This window comes from Meles meles, chromosome 20 (assembly GCF_922984935.1).
Source record: "Meles meles chromosome 20, mMelMel3.1 paternal haplotype, whole genome shotgun sequence".
Taxonomy (NCBI): Eukaryota; Metazoa; Chordata; class Mammalia; order Carnivora; family Mustelidae; genus Meles; species Meles meles.
In genome coordinates this window covers 13,323,903-13,343,643 of record NC_060085.1, presented here as the reverse complement: position 1 = coordinate 13,343,643, position 19,741 = coordinate 13,323,903, and the positions used below count along the sequence as shown (strand labels likewise).

The 19,741-nt window shown below is 57.8% G+C and overlaps 1 protein-coding gene across 1 annotated transcript in view; it reads right to left on the bottom strand.

Annotated features, from left to right (window-relative positions):
• Positions 1-3,186: 3,186 nt before the first annotated feature.
• Positions 3,187-19,741, bottom strand: part of SIN3B (SIN3 transcription regulator family member B) — a 36,268-nt gene continuing 19,713 nt past the window's right edge. The window contains exons 9-19 of the mRNA XM_045990964.1: positions 15,742-15,949; positions 14,803-14,919; positions 13,470-13,708; positions 12,570-12,753; positions 10,014-10,626; positions 9,655-9,824; positions 7,246-7,419; positions 6,901-6,993; positions 5,754-5,848; positions 5,298-5,502; positions 3,187-5,102 (exon numbers count right to left, since the gene is read on the bottom strand). Of these exons, the coding sequence (XP_045846920.1) occupies positions 4,872-5,102; positions 5,298-5,502; positions 5,754-5,848; positions 6,901-6,993; positions 7,246-7,419; positions 9,655-9,824; positions 10,014-10,626; positions 12,570-12,753; positions 13,470-13,708; positions 14,803-14,919; positions 15,742-15,949 (2,329 nt within the window). The 3' untranslated portion in view covers positions 3,187-4,871. The remainder of the gene's footprint in view (positions 5,103-5,297; positions 5,503-5,753; positions 5,849-6,900; positions 6,994-7,245; positions 7,420-9,654; positions 9,825-10,013; positions 10,627-12,569; positions 12,754-13,469; positions 13,709-14,802; positions 14,920-15,741; positions 15,950-19,741) is intronic.

Sequence of the window (19,741 nt, the reverse complement as noted above, 5' to 3'; positions counted from 1 at the left end):
CACAGGGACCAGCCAGGAAGTGACCGAGCAGTCCTGGACAGAGTCAGTGCAGCTGAGGGTGAGACGCCGAGGTCCCTGCCCCCAGCCCAGGGTGGGGGACCAAGGCCTAGAGTTCCGGCTGGACAGGGTCCTAGCCAGGAGCCTCCCACATTTCTGGACTGTTTCCAGCAGTACTCGCGACAAATTCAGCCACGCCTATGTCTTTTGGCAGCTTGTGGCCAATGTCACTCTCAGCACACAGGGGAACCCAGATGAGGACCCCCCCCTGCTGCTGTCCAGGAGTGGAACAGGGAACCTGTGCAGGGAAGGCTGGGGGGCTGGCAGCTGGGCAACTCTGGGGCAGGGTGGACAGGAGCCCCCCAGGGAGGATGGTTTGACTGAGGAGTCCTGCGTCTGGGAATTGCCAGCAGGTACGTGTGCACAGGAAATCACCCATACAGGGGTAGTCCCCTTGCACAGAGGCGGGGATGCCTGTCAATCGCCCTATCACAGAAACCACCTTGTGCCAGCCGGTGGGGGCACCCCAACACAGGAGGTGCAGGGTGACCTGCCATGGCGAGGCAGTTTCTGCAGGATGCTGGGGGCAACTGCCTTTGGGGAGAGGTACTTGGGTGCCTACTTCTCTCCGTGTGGTTTTTTTTTTTTTTTTTTTTGGTACTATTGGGATTTTCTATGTCATCCATTACTTTAATAAAAACTCAAATTTTATTTACTTATTTAGCTCCACGCCCAACACGGAACCCAACTGGGGCTTGAACTCACCACCCTGATATCAAGACCTGAGCTGAGATCAAGAGCCAGACACTCAACAGACTGAGCCACCCAGGTGTCCCAAAAACTCACATTAAGAAAAAAAAAAAAAAAAAGGCAGAATACTAGCTTTAAAAAGGAGGGAAAATCTGATACAAATTCATCCATGTTAGGATATCATAATGGGAGTGAGATAAGCCAGTCATGAAAGCATCAAAGCTATGAAGCCCCTTGAGGGGTCATATGCTCAGGGACAGGAAGGAGACGGTGGGGGAGGGAGAGCGGGGGTGGGGGGGCGCCAGGGGCTGGGGGTGGGGGTGGGGAGTCCGTGTTTCATAGGGACAGAGTTGCAGTTTGGAAGATGCTGAATCCTGGAGATGGACGGTGGGGACGGGAGATGAAGTACCTTCACCAACCGTGTGAAGGTACTTAAAGCCACCAAACTGGCTGCTTAGAATGGCTAAATTTTATGTGTGTTTTAACACCATTAAAAACTTATTTAAAATGGTGGGGGGAAAGGGCAGTCAGATCCGAGTCAGCAGCTAATGCTGGGTTTCCTCGGCTTGCAGCCCCACTTGGACCCCCCCGAAGTCCCCCGAGTCCATCCTGGCCAACCTCACGGTCTCCAGTGTTAGATGGACGTCGGAGCACCGGTTAGAGCCTCCTCGAGTCCTTCCAACGTGACACCTCTCAGGGTCCTGTCTTCGTGGAGATTATGATTTCCTTCTGTTGTCCTCTGAAGGCAGGTGGGCTCCCACCACCGTGCCTCTACCTCCCCTTACTCCCCGGCTGGGCCCCAGCCTGCGGGCAGGGACGTGAACCCACTTCCGGCCGAGAGGAGGGTGCTCTGACCCACTCTGGGTTTGAGGTCCGGTTCTCCCAACTCCAGATGGCCTGTACCTCCTCCCTGGGACCTCGGTGCAAGCTGCTCCACTGGGCCACGCGCGGGAGCTCGGGGACGCTGGGCGGTGAAGACAAGGCACAGGGCACTCTCCGGCGAGCTGCCAGAGGTTCAACGGTTCAGGTCTCACTCCACACCCAGGGCCCTCGGCCTCCTACTGAGAGGTCCTAGTCCCCCAGTCCCCAGCCCAGGCCCTCCTGCGACTGCCTTGAGGTCAATTGGCTGTTCAGGTGGCCTCCTTCCCAGCCAGAACGTCAAGGGTAAGGTGCGGTTACACTTTGCAAAAGGTGTAACAGGATAACAGAAGAGAGAAGTAATACAATAGTAACATAGTAATAACAGAATGAATGTGCACCAGGCGCCCCGGAAGCCTCCACCCCCTCACCTCCCCAGGCCCTACACGCAGGCTGCCTCCACCACCCTGGGGAGGGGAGGGCCGCCTGCCTGGTCCTGTGGCTTGGCCCCTCCCCAGACTTGGAGGAGGGAGGAAGGGAGGTGCGAGGCGGGGAGGAGGGAGGACTGCTGTGTTCATCAGGGCTGTTCTTCATTGTGTAGCGATCACCTGCGGCAGACCGCGGCTTGGCATGACAGGCCCTTAGGATCCGGCACCTCTGTGGGTGAGGAGTCCAGGCCCGGCAGGCCGGTCCCCTGCTCAGTGCCTCACCAGGCTGCAGGCCTGGTGTCCGCAGGGCCAGCTCATGCCCCCTTCCCAACAGGGCCAGCAGGTGACCCTCCTTCCCACTTCTCATCACAGCCACAGGCCCCGCCCCCTCTGCAGACCGATGTCCTTCCTTTTCAGGGGGCTGCCTGGCCAGGGCCGGCACCCCAAGACACCCCTCCCAGTGCCTCCAAGCAGGCCAGTCCGTGAGGACACAGGGCCCTGGGACCCATCCTCGATGTGGGCTTGAGGCAAGGAGGAATCTGGGACAGTACTGAGCCTCATTCACTGAACTCCCCGGGAGCCCAGACTCTGTGGAGGGGGAAGTGTGCGCAACCGGGGGGCACTGTCTGGGGGGGTGCCAATGGATGACAGGGTCCCTGGAAGGCAGCAGGGGCCACTTGGGGAGATTGAGGACCACAGGCCCAGTGGGCAGAAAGGCCAGCCAGGAGCCTCAAGGGATGGTCTCCTACTTCCCTGGCGGTGGGGTGTGAGTTCAGAGGGGGTGACAACAAAGTCACAGGAGGTGTGTTGAGAAGAAGGGGGGGCCCAGCTGGGAGCAGGGATCAGGGAGCATGGAGGGAGTGTGGCTTTGTGGGCTGCAGGAGGGAAAGACCCCGTGTTGGGCAGGCGGAGAAAGCACGGAGCCAACACCAGTCTTTAAATTGAGTTTCCCACGGTCAACATCTCTCTTTCCCACTGAAAATAAAAGCTGAGTTGGGAATGAACATTCCAGAAAACTGTGGGTGGGGACAGGACCCTCCTGCAGAGGCGCGGGGTGGCCACGGGGGGGCGGCACTTGGGGTCTGGGAATCGCCGGGGCGCAGGTGCATATGGGGATTCGGAGACAAGCAACGACCAAGAGGATCTCATGGAATTAGGTCAATATTTAATTTTTAACTTTAATGTGCAAATAAATAGAAAAGGAAAACTACATTCAAAACAGCTGCAAAGGAAGTACAAGCCCCAGAACAGAAATTCTTCAAAAACAGAAGAGAGGCTCCCTAGAAGCATGCAGGGTGGGGCTCGGCAGGGTGTGGCGCACACCCCAGGCCCACACGGAGGCACGGCAGGGGCCACGGGCTCCCCGGGATGGCGCCGGGAGGGTCTGGTTCAGGAATTCCGATAAGTTCCCTTCTTACAAAACAAGGATGTGGACAAAGTGCCTGGTAGACTTGAGCAAACACGGGCTAGGAGACCCTGGGTAGGGCACACTGGCCCTATAATCACCCAGACCCCAAGTCAAAGGCTTTGCAAATCTTGAGTTCCACAGGTACCTTCTAGAAAACTTCTAGAAACATGTCGCCACTTCCCAGAACCGTGGATTTGGCACAGCTCAGTTTTTGGGAGGGTGAGGGCTGTCACTGGGTGGGCGGGAGGAAGGCTGCACACGAGGATGGTTCTGGGCCCCCCTTTGGTCGATCCCCTTTGAGGGTGCCAGGAGCCCAGCTAGGGCCTCTCAGGGTGCAAGAATTCTAAAGAGCTGGTCCCCGGCCCGAACCGCTTGGCATTCTTGGCATAGAAAGCCTTGCACACCTCTGTATGATAGTTGCCTCAGCCCCTCACGCCCATACCCGGTCCAGGCACTAGCTGTAGGAACGGCAATGTCAAGGGCAGATCTGCAGTCCCATGAAGGCTCTCACTGCCCAAGGAACCAGGGGACTTGGCTGTTACAGAAGTTACAACCACTAAGAGAGCTTACGAATAAATATGTGTGCATATATATATTTCTAGAATGTCAATGTCCTTCTTAGGTACAGGGCACCCCTGGGCCCTCTCAGTGTGGGCCGTTTGAGCTCACTGGGAGTTTCAGGCTGAGCCCCCTCCCCTTGAGAGGCCAGGAAAATACAGGTTTGGAGTCTCATTTTTTCTAGAGTGGGGTCTTCTCGACAGTTCTAGTGCTGCCTGCCCGCTCCACATCTTGACAACAGAGCAGAATCGCAACAGTCTGGCTGAAAGGGCCCTTCCTGCTTTCAAAGTGACCAAGGACCCCAAGCATCAGCTGAACCTAGCCCGTGCCCCAACGATCAGATGCAGGCAGGGCCCAGCTCGGGAAGTTTCCAGAAGCTTTCAGAACCGTTCAGGAAGGATGTGCTTTTCAAGCAGATCCACCCCGGCCCAACTCCTTCAATGTTGGGGTCTCCCGAACGCCGACCCCCAACCAAACACATGGTTCAGCACAGACTTTTCCAGACACCATATGCACAAAGGGACCAGTGGTGCCCCCGTCTTGGGATTTGGCACGTGTGACGAACGCGGCCCAGCAGGTGCATAAATGCGATCGCTTGCTCCTGGGCCAGTGTACGGCTCCTCCTCCTTCCAGCAGGGAGTGAGCCCCGAAAGGTCAAGGGCAGGAAAGGCTCAGGTTTGGCACAGGACAGGCCTAAAGGAAGCAGGGAAGCCGAAAGGGATGGTGGCACAGGGCCACAAGCCAACACGACCCCATCGCGCTCCAGCGCTCGTAGCCTGTGACAGCAAGGCTGGGGGACACTCTGCTCCCCTCGGGTTGTTCGTGAAAAGGCCCCGGGGCTGCTCCGGGCCGAGATGGTGGCCACGCGGGGGTTAGGGTGAGGCTGGGCGGCGGCCGTACTGCACACGGTAGCGGGTCACGGGCAGCCCGTGCACGCGTGCGGTCTCACAGAGCGTCTTGCAGGGTACCATGTCCTCGTCCTCCTCGCCCATCAGCCAGTCCTGCACCAGGCCGGCCGCCTCCACCGTCACGTTGTCCTCCAGCCAGCGGCCGTGCCACTCCTCAAAGTGCTGGTGGTGACGCAGCAGGACCAGGGGCTGTACCTGGGGGGGGCGGGTGTGGAGTCAGGGCAGCCGGGGGGGTGGGAACCCAGGAGCGCACCCCTCCTAGATGGCCGGGGCAGGAACCCGAGGGGTGCACCCCTCCCAGACAGCGGGGGGTGGGAACCTGGGGCACACTCCCTCCCTGAAGCCCATGGCCAGTCCCCAGGCTTCCAGGCTGCGGGGCCAGGCAGGCACCTGCTTGGCCCGGCAGAGGGTCCCGCGGCGGTACATGTAGTCCTCGGAGTTGACGATGAACAGCATCTTGTGGGTGCTGAGCTTGAAGCGGCAGTCCACGTTGCAGGCGCTCTCCACCCCGACCAGCCGCTTCCAGGAGCTCTTGGCCTCGCCACGCAGAGCGCGCACCTGTTCACACTGCCACCTGCGGAACTTCTTGAGGTTCCTGGGGGGAGAGGAAGAGCTGCAGACTGGGAAACCCTCGTGGCCTGTAAGCATCAGGAAGGCGTCCCACTTCCCCGGGGTCAGAGAAAGGCAAGCAGAAGCAGTGGAAACCTCCACCCAAACCCCTCCACCGGCGCCACGGGAAACCCAGTGAGACCCCCAGTGAGACCCCCAGTGAGATCCCGTGCTGCCGGCGGCGGGAGGGGCCTCCCTGGGCCCGCGGGGAGGAACTGCGTCTGCGGGTCCTCTTACCTCTGCAGGAACACGGGCTTCAGGAGGAAGCCCTCGGTGGGTGAGCTGGATGCGCCCTCGGTCCCCACGTACTGCTCCACGTAGCGAGCCAGGTGCTGTGGGGTCGGAGGGAGACAGGCCTGTGTTTTCGTCCCCGCTCCCCAAAGCTCTAGGAGGATGGCAGCCAGGGAGGAGTGGACGCGGAACAGAAACCCCCAGCCGGCAGCTCCAGACGGACCGCCGGTCCACAGCCCAGAGTTCGACAGCTGTGGCCCTTGGTGCTCCCGTGGTAAATCCCTCCCTCGTATCACCCTCACGTGACAAGCACCCATGGGGAACGGGGCCCCTGCACAGAGAGCCGGGTCGGAGAGCAGGAACGACACCAGGGCCCACGCAGCAGGGCAAGGCCAGGGAGGGGATGGGGGTTGAGCAGAAGGCAGGGCTGGCAGGAGCTGCCCAGGGCTAGGGTGGGCATGGCCTGCAGCGTCCAGGGGACGCTTCGCCTGCTTGCCACCCTCCGAAAGCCAGAGGCTCCTCCAGATTCATGCCTAACCAAATCACATTTGCTGGAAACTTCTGGAAGGGGCAGAATGTACAGACCCCCACCCACACTTGTCTTGGAAAGCACTTCACGTGTGGGGAGCCCTGAAGCACGCAGGGAAGGATGCGGTGGGGGGACCCCCACTGGCTGGGGGCTGAAGCCCCAGGCCCCCAGGGGGACTATGTATCTCGGAGTGCGGGCCGAGATACATAAGACACTACTCTCCAAGAGAGTTGGAGAACTCTTCCGGTCCAACATGACTGGAAGCCAGGGCTCTGAGTTTTGTGCCCGGGGAGTGCGGGGTCACGCACCCCAGGGGGACATCATGGCATTGGCAGCAGGATCAGGGCTGTGGGGGGAGGGCGGCCCGGCTCTCACATGGCCTCCTGCCCCGGACACCGCCAGTGGCTCCTGGGGGCGCATGTGCAGTTGCTATCCCCGTCAGGCTTCCACAGACAGCGCTGCGGCTGCCAAGTGAGGCTGCTCCGGGTGGGACATTCTGTAGCCTGTGCTCGGCCAGTGTGTGCCCAGGGCTTGTGGCGAGTGGGGAGCCCCCCAGTGCTGCCTGTGGCTGCCCCTGCCCCCCACAGTGGGTTCAAGGTGCAGAGTCTGGACGGGGGTTCTCACCTGGACCTCCACGGGGTCCTCAGTCTGGGCCTCTTCGGTGTCTAGAAGCTCGATGGTCATGATCACCTGCCCCTTGCGCTGGAGGAACATGACCTAGGGAAGAGGGGGATGAGCATCTGAAGCCGCGGGGGGAGCCAGGCGGAGGCTGACAGGTCATCTACGACGGGCTTCCCCAGCCTGCAGGGGCCCAGTAAGAGCAGTGTGGGGTACCACATCGAGTGAGGCCTCCGGCGCCCGAGCCAAGCTACCGGTCCTCCCCCGTCGCGGGTGCCCTCCTTGCAGCCCCAGCCTCAGACACAGCTGAGGCCCCAGCCTCGTGGGGGGCAGAGAGCAGCACCCCCTCACCTTGAAGCAGTTCTCGTCTGCCATGCACCGCTCGGCCTTCCACTGGTAGCTGGTCTCCCTGGCGGCACGGACGCAGCGGGAGGACAGGTTCCCCCCGGCGGCACCCCGCTTCTTCTCGTTCAGGTAGAGCTCCACCACCTTCAGACAGACGTCGTCACTCACGAGGTGGTGCAGCTGTGGGGAGGGAGAGCCAGTGGGTGCTCCGCGTGCACGCCCCCTGGGAGGGGTGAGGCACAGCTGTTGCCCACCTCTCGCCGGAGGCCACACCTCGCCAGGAGAGGTGGTCAGCCAAGGCCTCGAGGGGAGGTCGGTCCGTGGGGCTGTGCTGAGGGCAGACGGCACCAGACCAGATCAGAAAGCAGCGCAGACCGCAGCAGACCGGACTGGACCAGCAGGCCCTGCCTGGGCGTGAGGAACGCACAGAGAAAGTACTAGAGCACAAGTTCCAGAACAGGGACAGTGACTGCCTAAAGATGGTACCGTGGCAAGTAACTTCTCCCTAGGTGTTCGGCTGTAAACACAATTCCTGTAATCCCTACAAACGCAGGCGCAGGAAGAGCAGTGAGGGAGCCGGGCAGTGGGGTCAGGCCGAGCAGGCGGGAGTCGACACCCCTGGGCACAGGCCGTGGCCCCAGACAGGCTCCTGCAGACCCAGGGCCTTCCCTGCTGCTGCTCTGGTGATAAACACATGTGGCCACTCGGCGAGATCCCAGTAAGCACTGGCTACTGTCACCAAGAAGAAATGCTCAACAAATAGGCTGAAAGAGGCAGAGTGCGACAGCTCGGCCCTGTAGGCTGCCGATGGCGCCACGGACAGGGCCCCGCAAGCATCTGGCCTGCTGGAAAGCGGGGAGCTCAAGGCAGGGCATCCTGGCCCAATCAGGGCTTCAGCTAAATAGCTCCATTTTTCTTGCTCCCTTTTTCTTAAAAAAAAAAAAAAAAAAAAAGACTTCTGGGGGCACCTGGAGGGCCCAGTGAGTTCTGTCTGCCTTCGGCTAATGTTATGATCTCAGGGTCCTGAGATCGAGTCCCATATCAGGCTCTCTGCTCAGAAGGGAATTTGCTTTTCTCTCTGCTCTCCCTCTGTCTCTTGCAAATAAATAAAAATCAAATCAAATATAAAAAAATGAGTTCTATAGGAGATATTTGTGGAAAAAGGAATTAAAAAGAAAAACAAAGTTCATCAGAGTGTCCGATCTGGTCCAACTGTCTGGGTGCTACAGACGAGGCTGCCGTCCCCAGAATGGGGGCCCCACTGGGGGCGCACTGGACGCCCAGCCCCGTAACAGCCTGTGCATAAGGGACTGTCCCCGTGCCAGAGACCAGGCTGCAGGTGCCTGCTGGTGGGGAGGGCTGGAAGGAGGCAGGGCTGGGGCTGTCTGGGAAGACCCACCAAGCTGCACACACTCCTGTGTGTTTCTGCCTTGATGAGAAGTCTGTAAAACCTGAAAGGAAATGCCATTTCTAGCAACTGTATCCGGGTGGGAGAGTCAGGACACTACTCTTTCCTCGGCTTTTTTGCTTTACGGTGAATAGCCTTCCTGCGTAAACAGGAAACCGAGTCAGGCTGAAGAGTAACAACTCTGGTGACCGAGCAGGACTCATGTCCCCAGACCACGTCTGCCTCATCGGGCACTTTGCTGTTTATAATAACGTGACTGAGTCACGTGCCTGATTTCCTCCTGTGGACACTCAGCTATGGTGTCTTCTCCTGTTCTCAGCGAGGCGGGTAACGGGCCGACAGTCTCCCTCCAGGAGGAGTGGGCTACGGTTCCTTACATGTTGCTACCCTCGAGAAAGGTGTGTCGACAAGGAGCCAAAGGAATCCTTGTATGGTCGCCAAAAGGTGGCAACAACCACGTGCCCGTCCGCAGGTGAGTGGAGGAGCTGATGGGGTCCGTCCACATGATGGTGTGCGAGTTGGCCAAAGAAGACAATGACCTTCTGACAAGGCTAGATGTGGGTGAACCTCGGAAATAGCCTACTGAGCTCGCGAGGAGTCACACTGGAAAGGCTACATGCTGTTGGGACTCCATTTACATGAAACATCCAGAACAGGCAAATCCGTAAGACGAGAGACAGACTGGTGGCTGCCAGGGGCTGGGGGAGGAGAATGAGGGAGGGGTGACGCGCATGGGGACAGGGGCTCCTTTTGGGCGACGGAATGCTCTGGAACCACAGAACACTACGTGCACAGGCATGACAACGCCGCTGCACTGATGTTCACGTGGAAACGGTGAACTCTGCGCTACATGGATTCTACTGCAATTAAAAGAACGAAAGAAACGTGGGGCCCCGGGGCCCTCCGCACAGCATGGGCTGCGGGCAGGGCCGGGGTAGGCACGGTCTCTCCCGGAGGGGCTCGAGGCCTCCCGCCACCTGCGCTCACTGCCTGGCCGGCGCGCTCACCTGCCTGGCGATGCTCTGCACCAGCTTGTCCATGGTGAAGCCCACATACGCGTGGATGGTGAACATCTCGCGCAGCGTGTCCTCGTACTGTGTGGGGTCGATGCTGCCCTCCAGCAGGCTCCGCACCATGTCCAGGAAGGCGGGGTAGTACTCCTCTAGCTCCACCTCACCTGAGGGGCGGGGACAGCAGTCACCCAGGGCCAGAGACACGCGTGGCCCTCCCCGGGATGAATCCGAATCTCCGAGGCACGCCGCCTCCCACCATAGTCGTTCTCGGCCCAACGCTCCGGCACCCGCGTCTCCGCCTGGCCGGTGGAGGGGAGCCCCCGTGCGTCACCCCCGGGGGCCCGAGGCCTTACTTGGCTGCTTCAGCCGCAGCTCCATGGCAGGGTCGTTGCCCTTTTCTCGGCGGCCCTCGCAGAGCAGTTTCTCCCTCTCCTTCTCCGTCCGGTACTCGAGCAGCTGCTTCTGCGCCTGGCGGTAGATCTTCAGCAGCCTGGAGCACAGGGTCTGGTGGAGGCGCAGGAAGAAGTACCAGTTGTTGTTGGCGAAGAAGAGGCTGTACACGTCGTCCAAGGGCTTGTGCGGCGGCAGCGGCGGTGGCGGCTGCTCGGCGGCCGGTGTCTCGCCCACGGCCCCCTTCTCCTCGGGGGGGCTGCTCTGCGGCCCCGGTGCCGGCTTTTTTCGGTCGCCAGTGTCGGCGCCCTGCCCCTGGGGGCTCCCCCGGCCCTCGTCGGCGGAGTCCTCAGACACCCCCAGGTCCAACTGCTGGGAGAAGAAGAGGCTGGGCACGAACTGGTGCACCAGCTGGTGGATGGTGCCCTGGTCCTCCTTCTGGATGGCTGGCTGCCGCTTCACGTAGTAGCTGATGAGGGCGGCCGCGTCCTCCAGGATCTGCCTGTCCTCATACACGAAGATGAGGTGTGGCTCGCTGGAGGGGGCGCTCCGGCCCTCAGAGTGCTGCTCCTGGTGCTGGGGGGGACAGGCAGCCATTAGGCACAAGTGACCAGCTGGGAGAAGTCCGAGAGATGGAGGCCCCAAGGCCACAGGGCTCTAAAAGCATCACACTCTGGTCCAGGGTACAGCCCAGTGCCTTCCACCTGGTCCCATTCCCTGGCCCACTCCCACCACTATCCTCTCTGGGTCTAGAATGATTTGACCTAAAGGAGCATGGTCACCCCTACTGCAGCCCCCTAGACCTTCCTGTGCTGCTCAAGATAGGACCCCAGTCCCTGGCATGTCGTCCTGCAGCCCCCACACCTGGCTTCTTTCAATGCTTTAGGGCTGCTGAGCTCCCTCCTGCTGCGTGCAGGACCTTTGCACGTGTCCCTCTGCTCTTTGGCCCTGGAAAACCTACAGCCTCTGCTCAGTCTTTATCCAGCTCATGGCTTTGCTTCCTGCGAACCTGTAGATGATCATACTCCCTCCAGACTACCCTGAACTGCCTGCTGAGTCAGGCCGGATGACGCTCTCTCCTGGGTGGCACTGATCGCCAGCACCAGGCACCAAGGCTACACATGCCCACTTTGGAAAAGGTGAGTGTGGATGCCATCCCCATGGGCGGGGAGCTCACAGGGGCAGGGCCAGGTCTCCATCACCCCTCGGTGACCAGCCCAGGGTACAGCACTGGGGGGACTCCTCCAATAGCCACGAAAGGAGTGATTGACAGAAAACAGGCACAAGGCCAGGGCCTCAGCTTTCTGGGGTGGGCGACTCTCTTTCTACCAGAGATTGTGCTCCCTCAGCGATGCTGAATTCTGCTGCAGCCCGAGACCTCCATCCCCTGCAGGCGGGGAGTCCTGAGAGCTGGCATGTCCGGCTCCTGGCTCTGGCGTGACCTCCTCTTTCCTACTGCTTTCTGAGTTCCGATCCCATCTGTGCCACAAATGCCCTCAAAAACCTTTTTAAGTCCTTTCCTCAGAGCAAGTTCTGGGGCATGGAATCCAGAGCTGTGCACTGCTAACGGCCAACGGCGAGGGGCTGACTTCCCTATGCGCGAAGGACTTGCACGTGCGGGGCTCGCCAGGCTGAGGGCTAACCACTGGCCCCAAACAGTGCTGTGCCCCTTTCCTCTCGGCTCCCATGAAAAAGGAACTCAGTGGTGACCACGGAGGGCCTCATGGGTCACCCCACCGACTCTCATTCTGATCATATCCCACGGACCCTATCTGGGGGAGTGGCGGTGGCGCTCTCCGCCCTGGACCACTGACTTGAGGATTCAAGTGAAGAAACCAATTAGCGGCAGGTGGGCCCTACAGGGCTGAGGGTGGCCAGCCGCAGGAGGCAGGAGAGAAGGGGCTTCCTATCACAGGCTCTCACAAGTAGCTCACTCCCTGCATGCATTTTTCGAAGCCTAAATCCTCGCAGCCTGGCCCCAGCCCTGCCTCAGTTCTGTGGTTCAGGCCCCAAGAGCCTGACTGTGCCAAAGTTGGCAAGAAGGCACAGGGCGTGGCTAGAGGCAGAGCCCTAGGGCCTGGAGCCCTGGTCTCCTGTGACTGGCCTCGGCAAGTGGTCACGTCTCAGACCTGTTTCATCGCTGCTAAACCCAGGACGCTGGTACCGCATGACAAGGTCTTGTGAGTATGGGTCAGATGGAACGTTCCTTCTCAGGGTCTGCCTGTGCCGGGCACACAGCTGGCAGCAGAGAAATGAGAGCTGAAGTCACTGGAAGGAAGGTCCATCAAGGCTCCGGGGGTAAGCAGGGAGGGGAGAGCCCCCCACCAGCCACGGGGGAACCACTCCAACCCTCCCCCTGGACCTGCTCGAGGGTGAGTGCCACAGAAACATACCCTCGACCCCTAGGTAGCCCTGCAAGAGGGATGCTGGGGAAACAGAGGCACAGACAGCCGGCAGCCTGCCTGACACTGGGAGAGCCAGGATCCTTTGTCCGCTCTGTCCTGGGCAGAGAGCCTCACCTCGTCGTAGACGCTCTCGATCTCATTGAGTAAGCTCTTGGAGCGAAGGGCCTTGGTGTCGTTCTGTTTGAAGTTTACGGCCTGATGGTCCAGGGACTTGAGATAGGCCTTCTCATACTGCTCCCGCCAAATCTTGTTGAAGCCCTGCTGGGCCTCCCGCCACTCCTCCTCCTTAGCCTTCAGCCTGCAATGTCAGAGGGGCTCAGCATGGGGACAACCCCAGGCCCCCGCCCGTCATCCCTGCATGGGTAGCCTGTCATCCACCCACAGGCCCTGCCAAGTGCGTTCCAAACTCCGGACAGCCGGTGTCCAGCCTGGGCCATGGGTTCCGTGCTGAAGGAGAGAGGGAGGGAGGGAGCAGTGGCTCTGTAGCACCAATGTGGCTGGTTTTAGTTTCTCAAATATCATTGCCCTCCTCCCTGGCCTGGCCCATGGCACTGAGTAGGTGCTGGATCCATCACTAGGCTTAATCGCTTGACTGCAAGCCCCACAAAAAGGGACTATGTCAGCCTGGCTCAGCTCTGCAACCCCAGGGCTGAGGACAGCCCACGGTCAAAGGCAGCCACTTAATTAATAATTAATACCTGCTCACTAGCACAAAAGGTTCCCACAATGTGCCACTAAGCAAAAAGCAAGCTAGGACAATACTGCTTGTGCTTTAAAATGGTTACTTTTCATGTTCAGATATGATTATGTGCATGGTGGAAAGATCTAGAAGGACACAGTTGCTCAGCTGTGCTTTCTTTTAGGAGTAGAATGGGGCAATGACGAAAGACTGGAAACCACACTAAGCCAGCCTGAGGTCCCGGGGACCCCCTCCCAATCACACTGTGACAGAGCACTAATGAGCTCCATGGGGCTTGCCCGTGGCAGGTGGGGCAGCAGGAATCTGGAGGACACCTTTTCAAGACGACAGGGACGGCAGTGACGGGGTTCTTCTTGAGGCTCTCGATGATCTCTGGTGCCTTGTCGCCGTAAATGCGGTGGATGGCGCGGCGCTGGATCACCTCCGACGTGCCCCCCAAACAGTCATCCAGCCGGAACTTTTCCTGGTCTTCAGGCGCCATCCGCGAGAGCTTCTTCTGCACACTTTCCAACACGCGGATTGTGGCCAGGTTGGTCTCCAGGACGACATCTAACTATGGAAAGGATGGCAGGGGCCAGCTGTCGGGAGGCAGTGGGGCCCTGGGGACCAGCCCGAGTTGGCAGAAGAGATGTGTGGACAGAACTGATTAACTTCTGTGTCCCTGAGGGGATGATGGTGGATGCCAGGCCGTGGCGGCCCTATGCGGTGGCTCCAGGGGCCCCAAGCGAGCACGGCTGGTTCCAGGGCTGGGCCTACAGAACAAGGACTTGTGGGCTCCTTACCACTGCACAGACATCCAGTGGCCAGAACACAGATGGGCCCATCTGGGGAGGGCGACGGTCCCCAGGCTGACCCACTTTGTAGGTATCAATGGCATTTATAAAAAGGGAGGACTCGCGGTATTCGCAGCCCTGAGGACGACTCTACAGGGCACATGCTGATGGGGAGCTGGTCCCCAAAGGTAACACACGGGAATTCCACTTATGACAAAGTGACCAAGATGGAGGACAGGTGGTTGCCAGGGGTCAGCAGGGAGGCAGGGAGGGCCATCAAGGGCGGCAGGAGGGATCCCAGGGGTCAGGGGAGCAGTGCAGTACCTTGGTGGTGGAGAACACCACACACATGCGGACACATGGGCACACACACAAACAGAAGTTCAACTGTGAAGATGAGAGTAAGATCTCAGGGTGTGTCACTGTGCCCGTGATTTTACAAGCTGTGACCACTGGGAAGAAGACTCCCCCGGGATCACTTGCTGTGTGTAAATATACAAGGACCTCAATAAGCATTCCGATGGAAAAATAAATAGGTCTATTTAAAACGGAAACAAATAGTACCACTGCCTAGCCAGCCTGAATGCTGGCAAGTCGGAAAAGGGACACTTTTGGTCACTGAAAAAAATGTTTGGTAGAATTTGCCTACCAAAAAAAAAAAAAAAAAAAGGGACACTTTTGAGTGCTGCCCCCTGCTGGAAAGTGCTGGAATCCCAGACACTGGAAAAGAGTCTGAGGAAGGACGGGTGGGTGGGTGGGGAGGAGAATCGGGGTACATCCACGGGTGGAGAGAGAGAGTATAGTGGAGAAGGTGGGAACAGGCTCGGACCCCACGCCTCCCTCATCCCAGCAACACCAGCACCAGCACACACACCTCAAAACGCTCGTCCTCACAACGGTGCAGCTGCTCTTCGTAGGGCGTCTTCTTGGAGCTGACGAAAGTGGAGTCCTCTGACCACGAGGGGAAGGAGACCCAGGTGTCATTCAGCACCTGCACCAAGAGGAAATGTTAAGACCAGTGCAGTAGGCTTCAGTGGCCAGAACCATTTACTATGCTGTCCAGCATAAAAGATATGGAGACAAGTCATATAATCTGGATTTTACAGGAAACTAGCTTCTCAAACCAAGAGCAACCTTAATTTTAAAGTGGTTTAAGGAGAAAACAGGACTTTGGTCAAGTAAACAAACTGTATTATTTCCAGGGTTGGCCAACTTTCTCTGTAAAGGGCTAGATAATAAGTATTTTAGGTTTTGTGGGCCAACCTATTCAACTCTGCCTTTGTCCTGGCAAAGAAGCCACAGGCACTATATAAATGAATGAGCATACTGTATGTGCCAATAAAACTTTATTTACAAACACAGGCATAGGGCTGGATTTTAGTTTGCTGATCCCTGGACTATGTATCCTGAAATCCAGCAAGAACTCTTGAATTCTGGAAACAGAGTAACAGCCTATTAACCCTGAACAGGTATTCAAATGGTCAAGCTAAACGGAGACATACCAAGGGCACCAAATCTGGGACAGAGCAGGCTCCAAGCAGAAATACACGTAAACCTAAAGGGAGGAGGATGCCAAAGCCAAGGCCAAAGCCAAGGCTCTGTGGTTTGCCAAAGCTACCAGTAGGGTAAGAAACCATCATCTCAGCTCAGGCATTTTGTCTGCTGCCACATCTCAGCGCCTACTACTCGGTATTTGGGGGGTGGGGTGGGGTCGAGGCTCAGTTCTTTCATGTAAAACATGGGCATGATGGGGTTTTTGTGGCGTGGGGGGTGATGCACCACGTAAGCTGACAGGAGCCGCAGGGAGCACTACCTCCTTGCAGATGGCCGTCCTCCCACTGCACTTGGGCTGCTGGTAGGTTTTGGGGAGCGCTCGGTAGCTGGATCCAATGCGCTTGCAAGACGCGTAGTCAATTTCCCGGCTTATTCCATCCCCGGATCTGTCGCTCATGGGCGGGGCGAATGACAGCTCTTTCACCCCCAGGAAGGACTTGAACTGTGCAAAGAGTTCTGGAAATTTCCTTCAGAAATAAAGACAAACAGTAAGTTGACTTCCCTGGGGCTTTCTGGGAGGGACCTAGCGATTTGAGAACGGCTTCCTGCAGACACACGCCAATAGTGGTCAGAGAGGAGGGGCGAGGGGGAACCAAGCATCAGGTGTGTGTCATATCCTCAAATGTGTGAGTAAATTTGCCTCCCACCCCTCTGTCACCTGCCACGTGCCAAAACTAACGGGTAAGCCTTGAAACGTGCTGGAATAGACACCTCAGCCTGGCAGAAGCTGGGATTTGTGACGTTCTTTCCCTGAAAAAAGCCAGGCATCAGGCTGGTGGTCAGTAAGCTACTTACCAAGCTGCCCGTGCCTGTCCTTGCAAATAAAGTTTTATTGGACACCACTGTGTTCATTTGCTTAGTATTGCCTGTGGCTGCTTTTGCACAACAAGGCCAGGGTTCACTAGTACTGCCCCTTGGCCCTTGACAGATAAAGTCCACTGACTCTTGCTCCGGAGTCTTCCTCCCTGAGGGAGATCCCCCCAGGAAAACGCCCTGCAGACCGATCTCACAAGTCACAATGTAATGGCCATGCAATGGGAAGGTCTTCATACAACTGTCCCCCAATGTCACCTGGATTTGTGATTAAAGGAGTATCAAATCCTACCAAGGGGCAGCTGGCTGGCTCCATTGGTGGAGCGTGTGGCTCTTGATTTGGGGGCTGTGAGTTCGAGCCCCACACTGGGCATAGAGATTACTTAAGACAAGCTCAAAAAAATCCTACTGTAAGGATGCACTACTTTGACGGGGGCACGGCGATCCTGCCACCCGCGGCTCCCTTCCTTCATGAACTGTAAGGCCCCCTCCTGAGATGGCTGTCCACTGTGCCCTGGCTGTAGGGACCCCATGTCAACTCCACTCACGAGGAAAACCCACGAGCAAACAGAAACGCAGGGCGGAAAGACATCGACAAACCCATGCAGACGACATGTGACGTTGCAGCTGTGATAAATGCCAACCGTGAACGCTCCAAGGGGGAACGGTCCCTCTGACACAGCCCACTCCAGTCCTGACCCCAGCTGTGCTGTCGGCAGGTGGCCGATCTCTAGACCCCCTTCCCTGGCTGCCCCTGGGCGTGCAAACCCAGATGGAGGACTGCGAGAAGAGGCCTTGTCAAGGTGATTGCTAGCCCAGCCAGGTGTCACGGCAAGGCAGAGAGAAGAGGCCCAAATAGTTCTTTGCCGCACACCCCCTGGGCCCTCCCCGGACACTGCTCTCAGCATGTGGAAATGGGAATCACAGACCCCAACCCAACACTGCCCCCCTGCTCAGCACCTGAAATTTTGAGCTCCTTCATTCTTCTTCCTTAATCATCCCCCCTGCCCCTGCCAACTGCAGGAGGTAGGTCTGGCCATTCTGCAAACAAAGAAACCCTCATGTGCTAGTAGGAAGCAGGGTCCCAATCCAGACCTGGGGCTGGTGACGCACCCAACTGGGCACGCCAGGCCAGCACAGGCGTCCCCAGGCCCCTCGCCCGCCATAGCATGTCCTCTTTCCAGCAACAGCGTGGCCCACTCCTCGGCCAGGACCCACACCCAGGGTTCTGATTCTGAGCTCACACACACACTGCTGCAGGAATGAGCACATAATCCAAGTCCGCACAAAAAGCCAGCCATGGTTCAGCCGAGGGTGAGTAACGCCACTGTGCTGCTGGGGCCGTTTTTCAGAGCGTCAGGAGATCCTCACTAGCCTGGGAGAGTGAACCCAAAGGAAAGGGACACCCTGACGTGTGCACCCTCTCCGGATCTCAGGAAGCACTGCCTGACGACCCTAACTTGACCTCTGAGTATCCCAACCTATGGAGCATGACCGTAGCACTGACTGTAGAAACTGGAGACAAACGTCCTTCATTGGAGACCCTGCTGAGAAAACTCGATTCGTACAAGCAAGGGAATAGCACGTAGTCGCTACAAATCACGTAGGCTCACGGCTGACACCAAAAGACATCCGAGAAAGACATCTAAGAAATACCGAATTAAAAAAGAAAAAGAAAAAAAAAAAGGCTGCGGCAGGGCTGCTGGCATCCTGTCCTGAGGGCACAGGATGGGCGGAGCATCGGCTTCTGGGCTGGGCCACCCTAGATCCACCCATCACCCCGGCAAAGCTCTCTCTGAAGAGTGAGAAGTATTCACTCTGGGCCTTAGTCTCCTCATCCTTAAAATATACTAAAAAACCGGGGCACCTGGGTGGTGCAGTCGGTCAGGCATCGGACTCGACTCTTAGTTTTGGCTCGGGTTGTGATCTCGGGGTCCTGGGATCAAGCCCCGAGTCAGGCTCTACACTCAGTGGGGGAGTCTGCTTGAGTCTCTCTCTCTGCCCCTCCCACTCATGCTCTAATAAATCAATAAAAAAACAAATCTTAAAAAAAAAAAATACCAAAACACATCAAATGTGTCCATGAGCCCACATGATGCTTTAAGAAAAAAAGAACAGATCCGGATAGGACAGGAAAGTGACTCATCAGCCAGCAATTATAATAAAGGGAGAAATCAAACATCCACCTGGGGCCGCCAGAAGGTGAAAAATGCTGTTCAGGTTCTCTCTTTTGCAACCCACAGAGAACACACAAATACGTGAAGGAACCATAGAAAGAATGTGGACACCAGCGCCCCCTGACGGACAGAGGGACATGGAGGACGGGACTGCAGGGGTGGGGAACACCAGCACAGAGGCAGCAGGCAATAAAGTGGGACGAAGAGACTCACAGACATGTTCTAAAACCAAACCCAGACAAGGCGGCAAGAGCGAGCCCTGTGCTGGACAGCACCTGAGCCACCTGAGCCATCCTCAGTGCGGGAGGCGCTCGCTCCCAAGCGGAGCGGGGACGGAGCATGATGCACGGCACAGGAAGGGGCTCCCGGGGGCTGGCGAAGGTCCGTGTGGGACTTGGGTGGTGGCCGCAAGGGGCACTGCCTAAAAATGATTCAAGTCATCTGTCATGCGGGTTCCTGGACCTGTGCTTTATTTTATATTTAAAAAGAAAACTCAAAAAACTTTTCTTAAATAACAGTAAAGGGTTCAGGAAGCACCTGTCCCTGGGGATGACTTTAGGGCTGAATAAAGCTCCTACGCAGTCATTGCATACTCTGCACGCACCACGTTCCAGACGCCGTTTTAAAGGTCTTACGTGCAGGGCCCACTTGCAGTGCTCTGAAGCTGTGTGTGGGACCTCTAGAAATCCCCATTTCACGACAGGAAAACTAAGACTGTCTAAGAAACTCGTCCGACGGGTGAGAGCTGAGGAGCAGGAGCCGGTGCTGGGGCCTCTCCCCTCTTAGAGAGCACCGTGCCTGTGCACCTGCCTCCCGGAAAAGCGCTGCGCCCCCAGCAGCCGCCCCAGCCCCCGGGGTCTGCCCACCTGCTCACACCCCACGGCACAGGCTGCCTGCAGCAGGCCGCTGACCGGGTGACCACGGCTTCTCTCCGGCCCACAGGGGTGCCGAGTGGCCACTTCCTTCTTCCTGGCAGTTTCTGATTGGCAGAATTTTTAAAAGCACGTATCAAAGTGAATCTCTAGAGGATTATGCTGCGTGAAGAAAACCCAGTCCGCCACGGTTATGTACTGTGTGATTCCTCCCACGGAACACTTCCATTGTGTAAGTTTCAGAGCTGGAGGGCAGATCAGGGGTTTGCCAGGGGTGTGGGGCCAGGTGTGGGGCCAGATCCGGGTGGCGCACAGGGGCGCAGGAGGGACGTGGTGTGGCTATTACAGATCAACACAAGCATCCCTGTGCCGCTAAAGCCGTATCTTGACTGTTGGG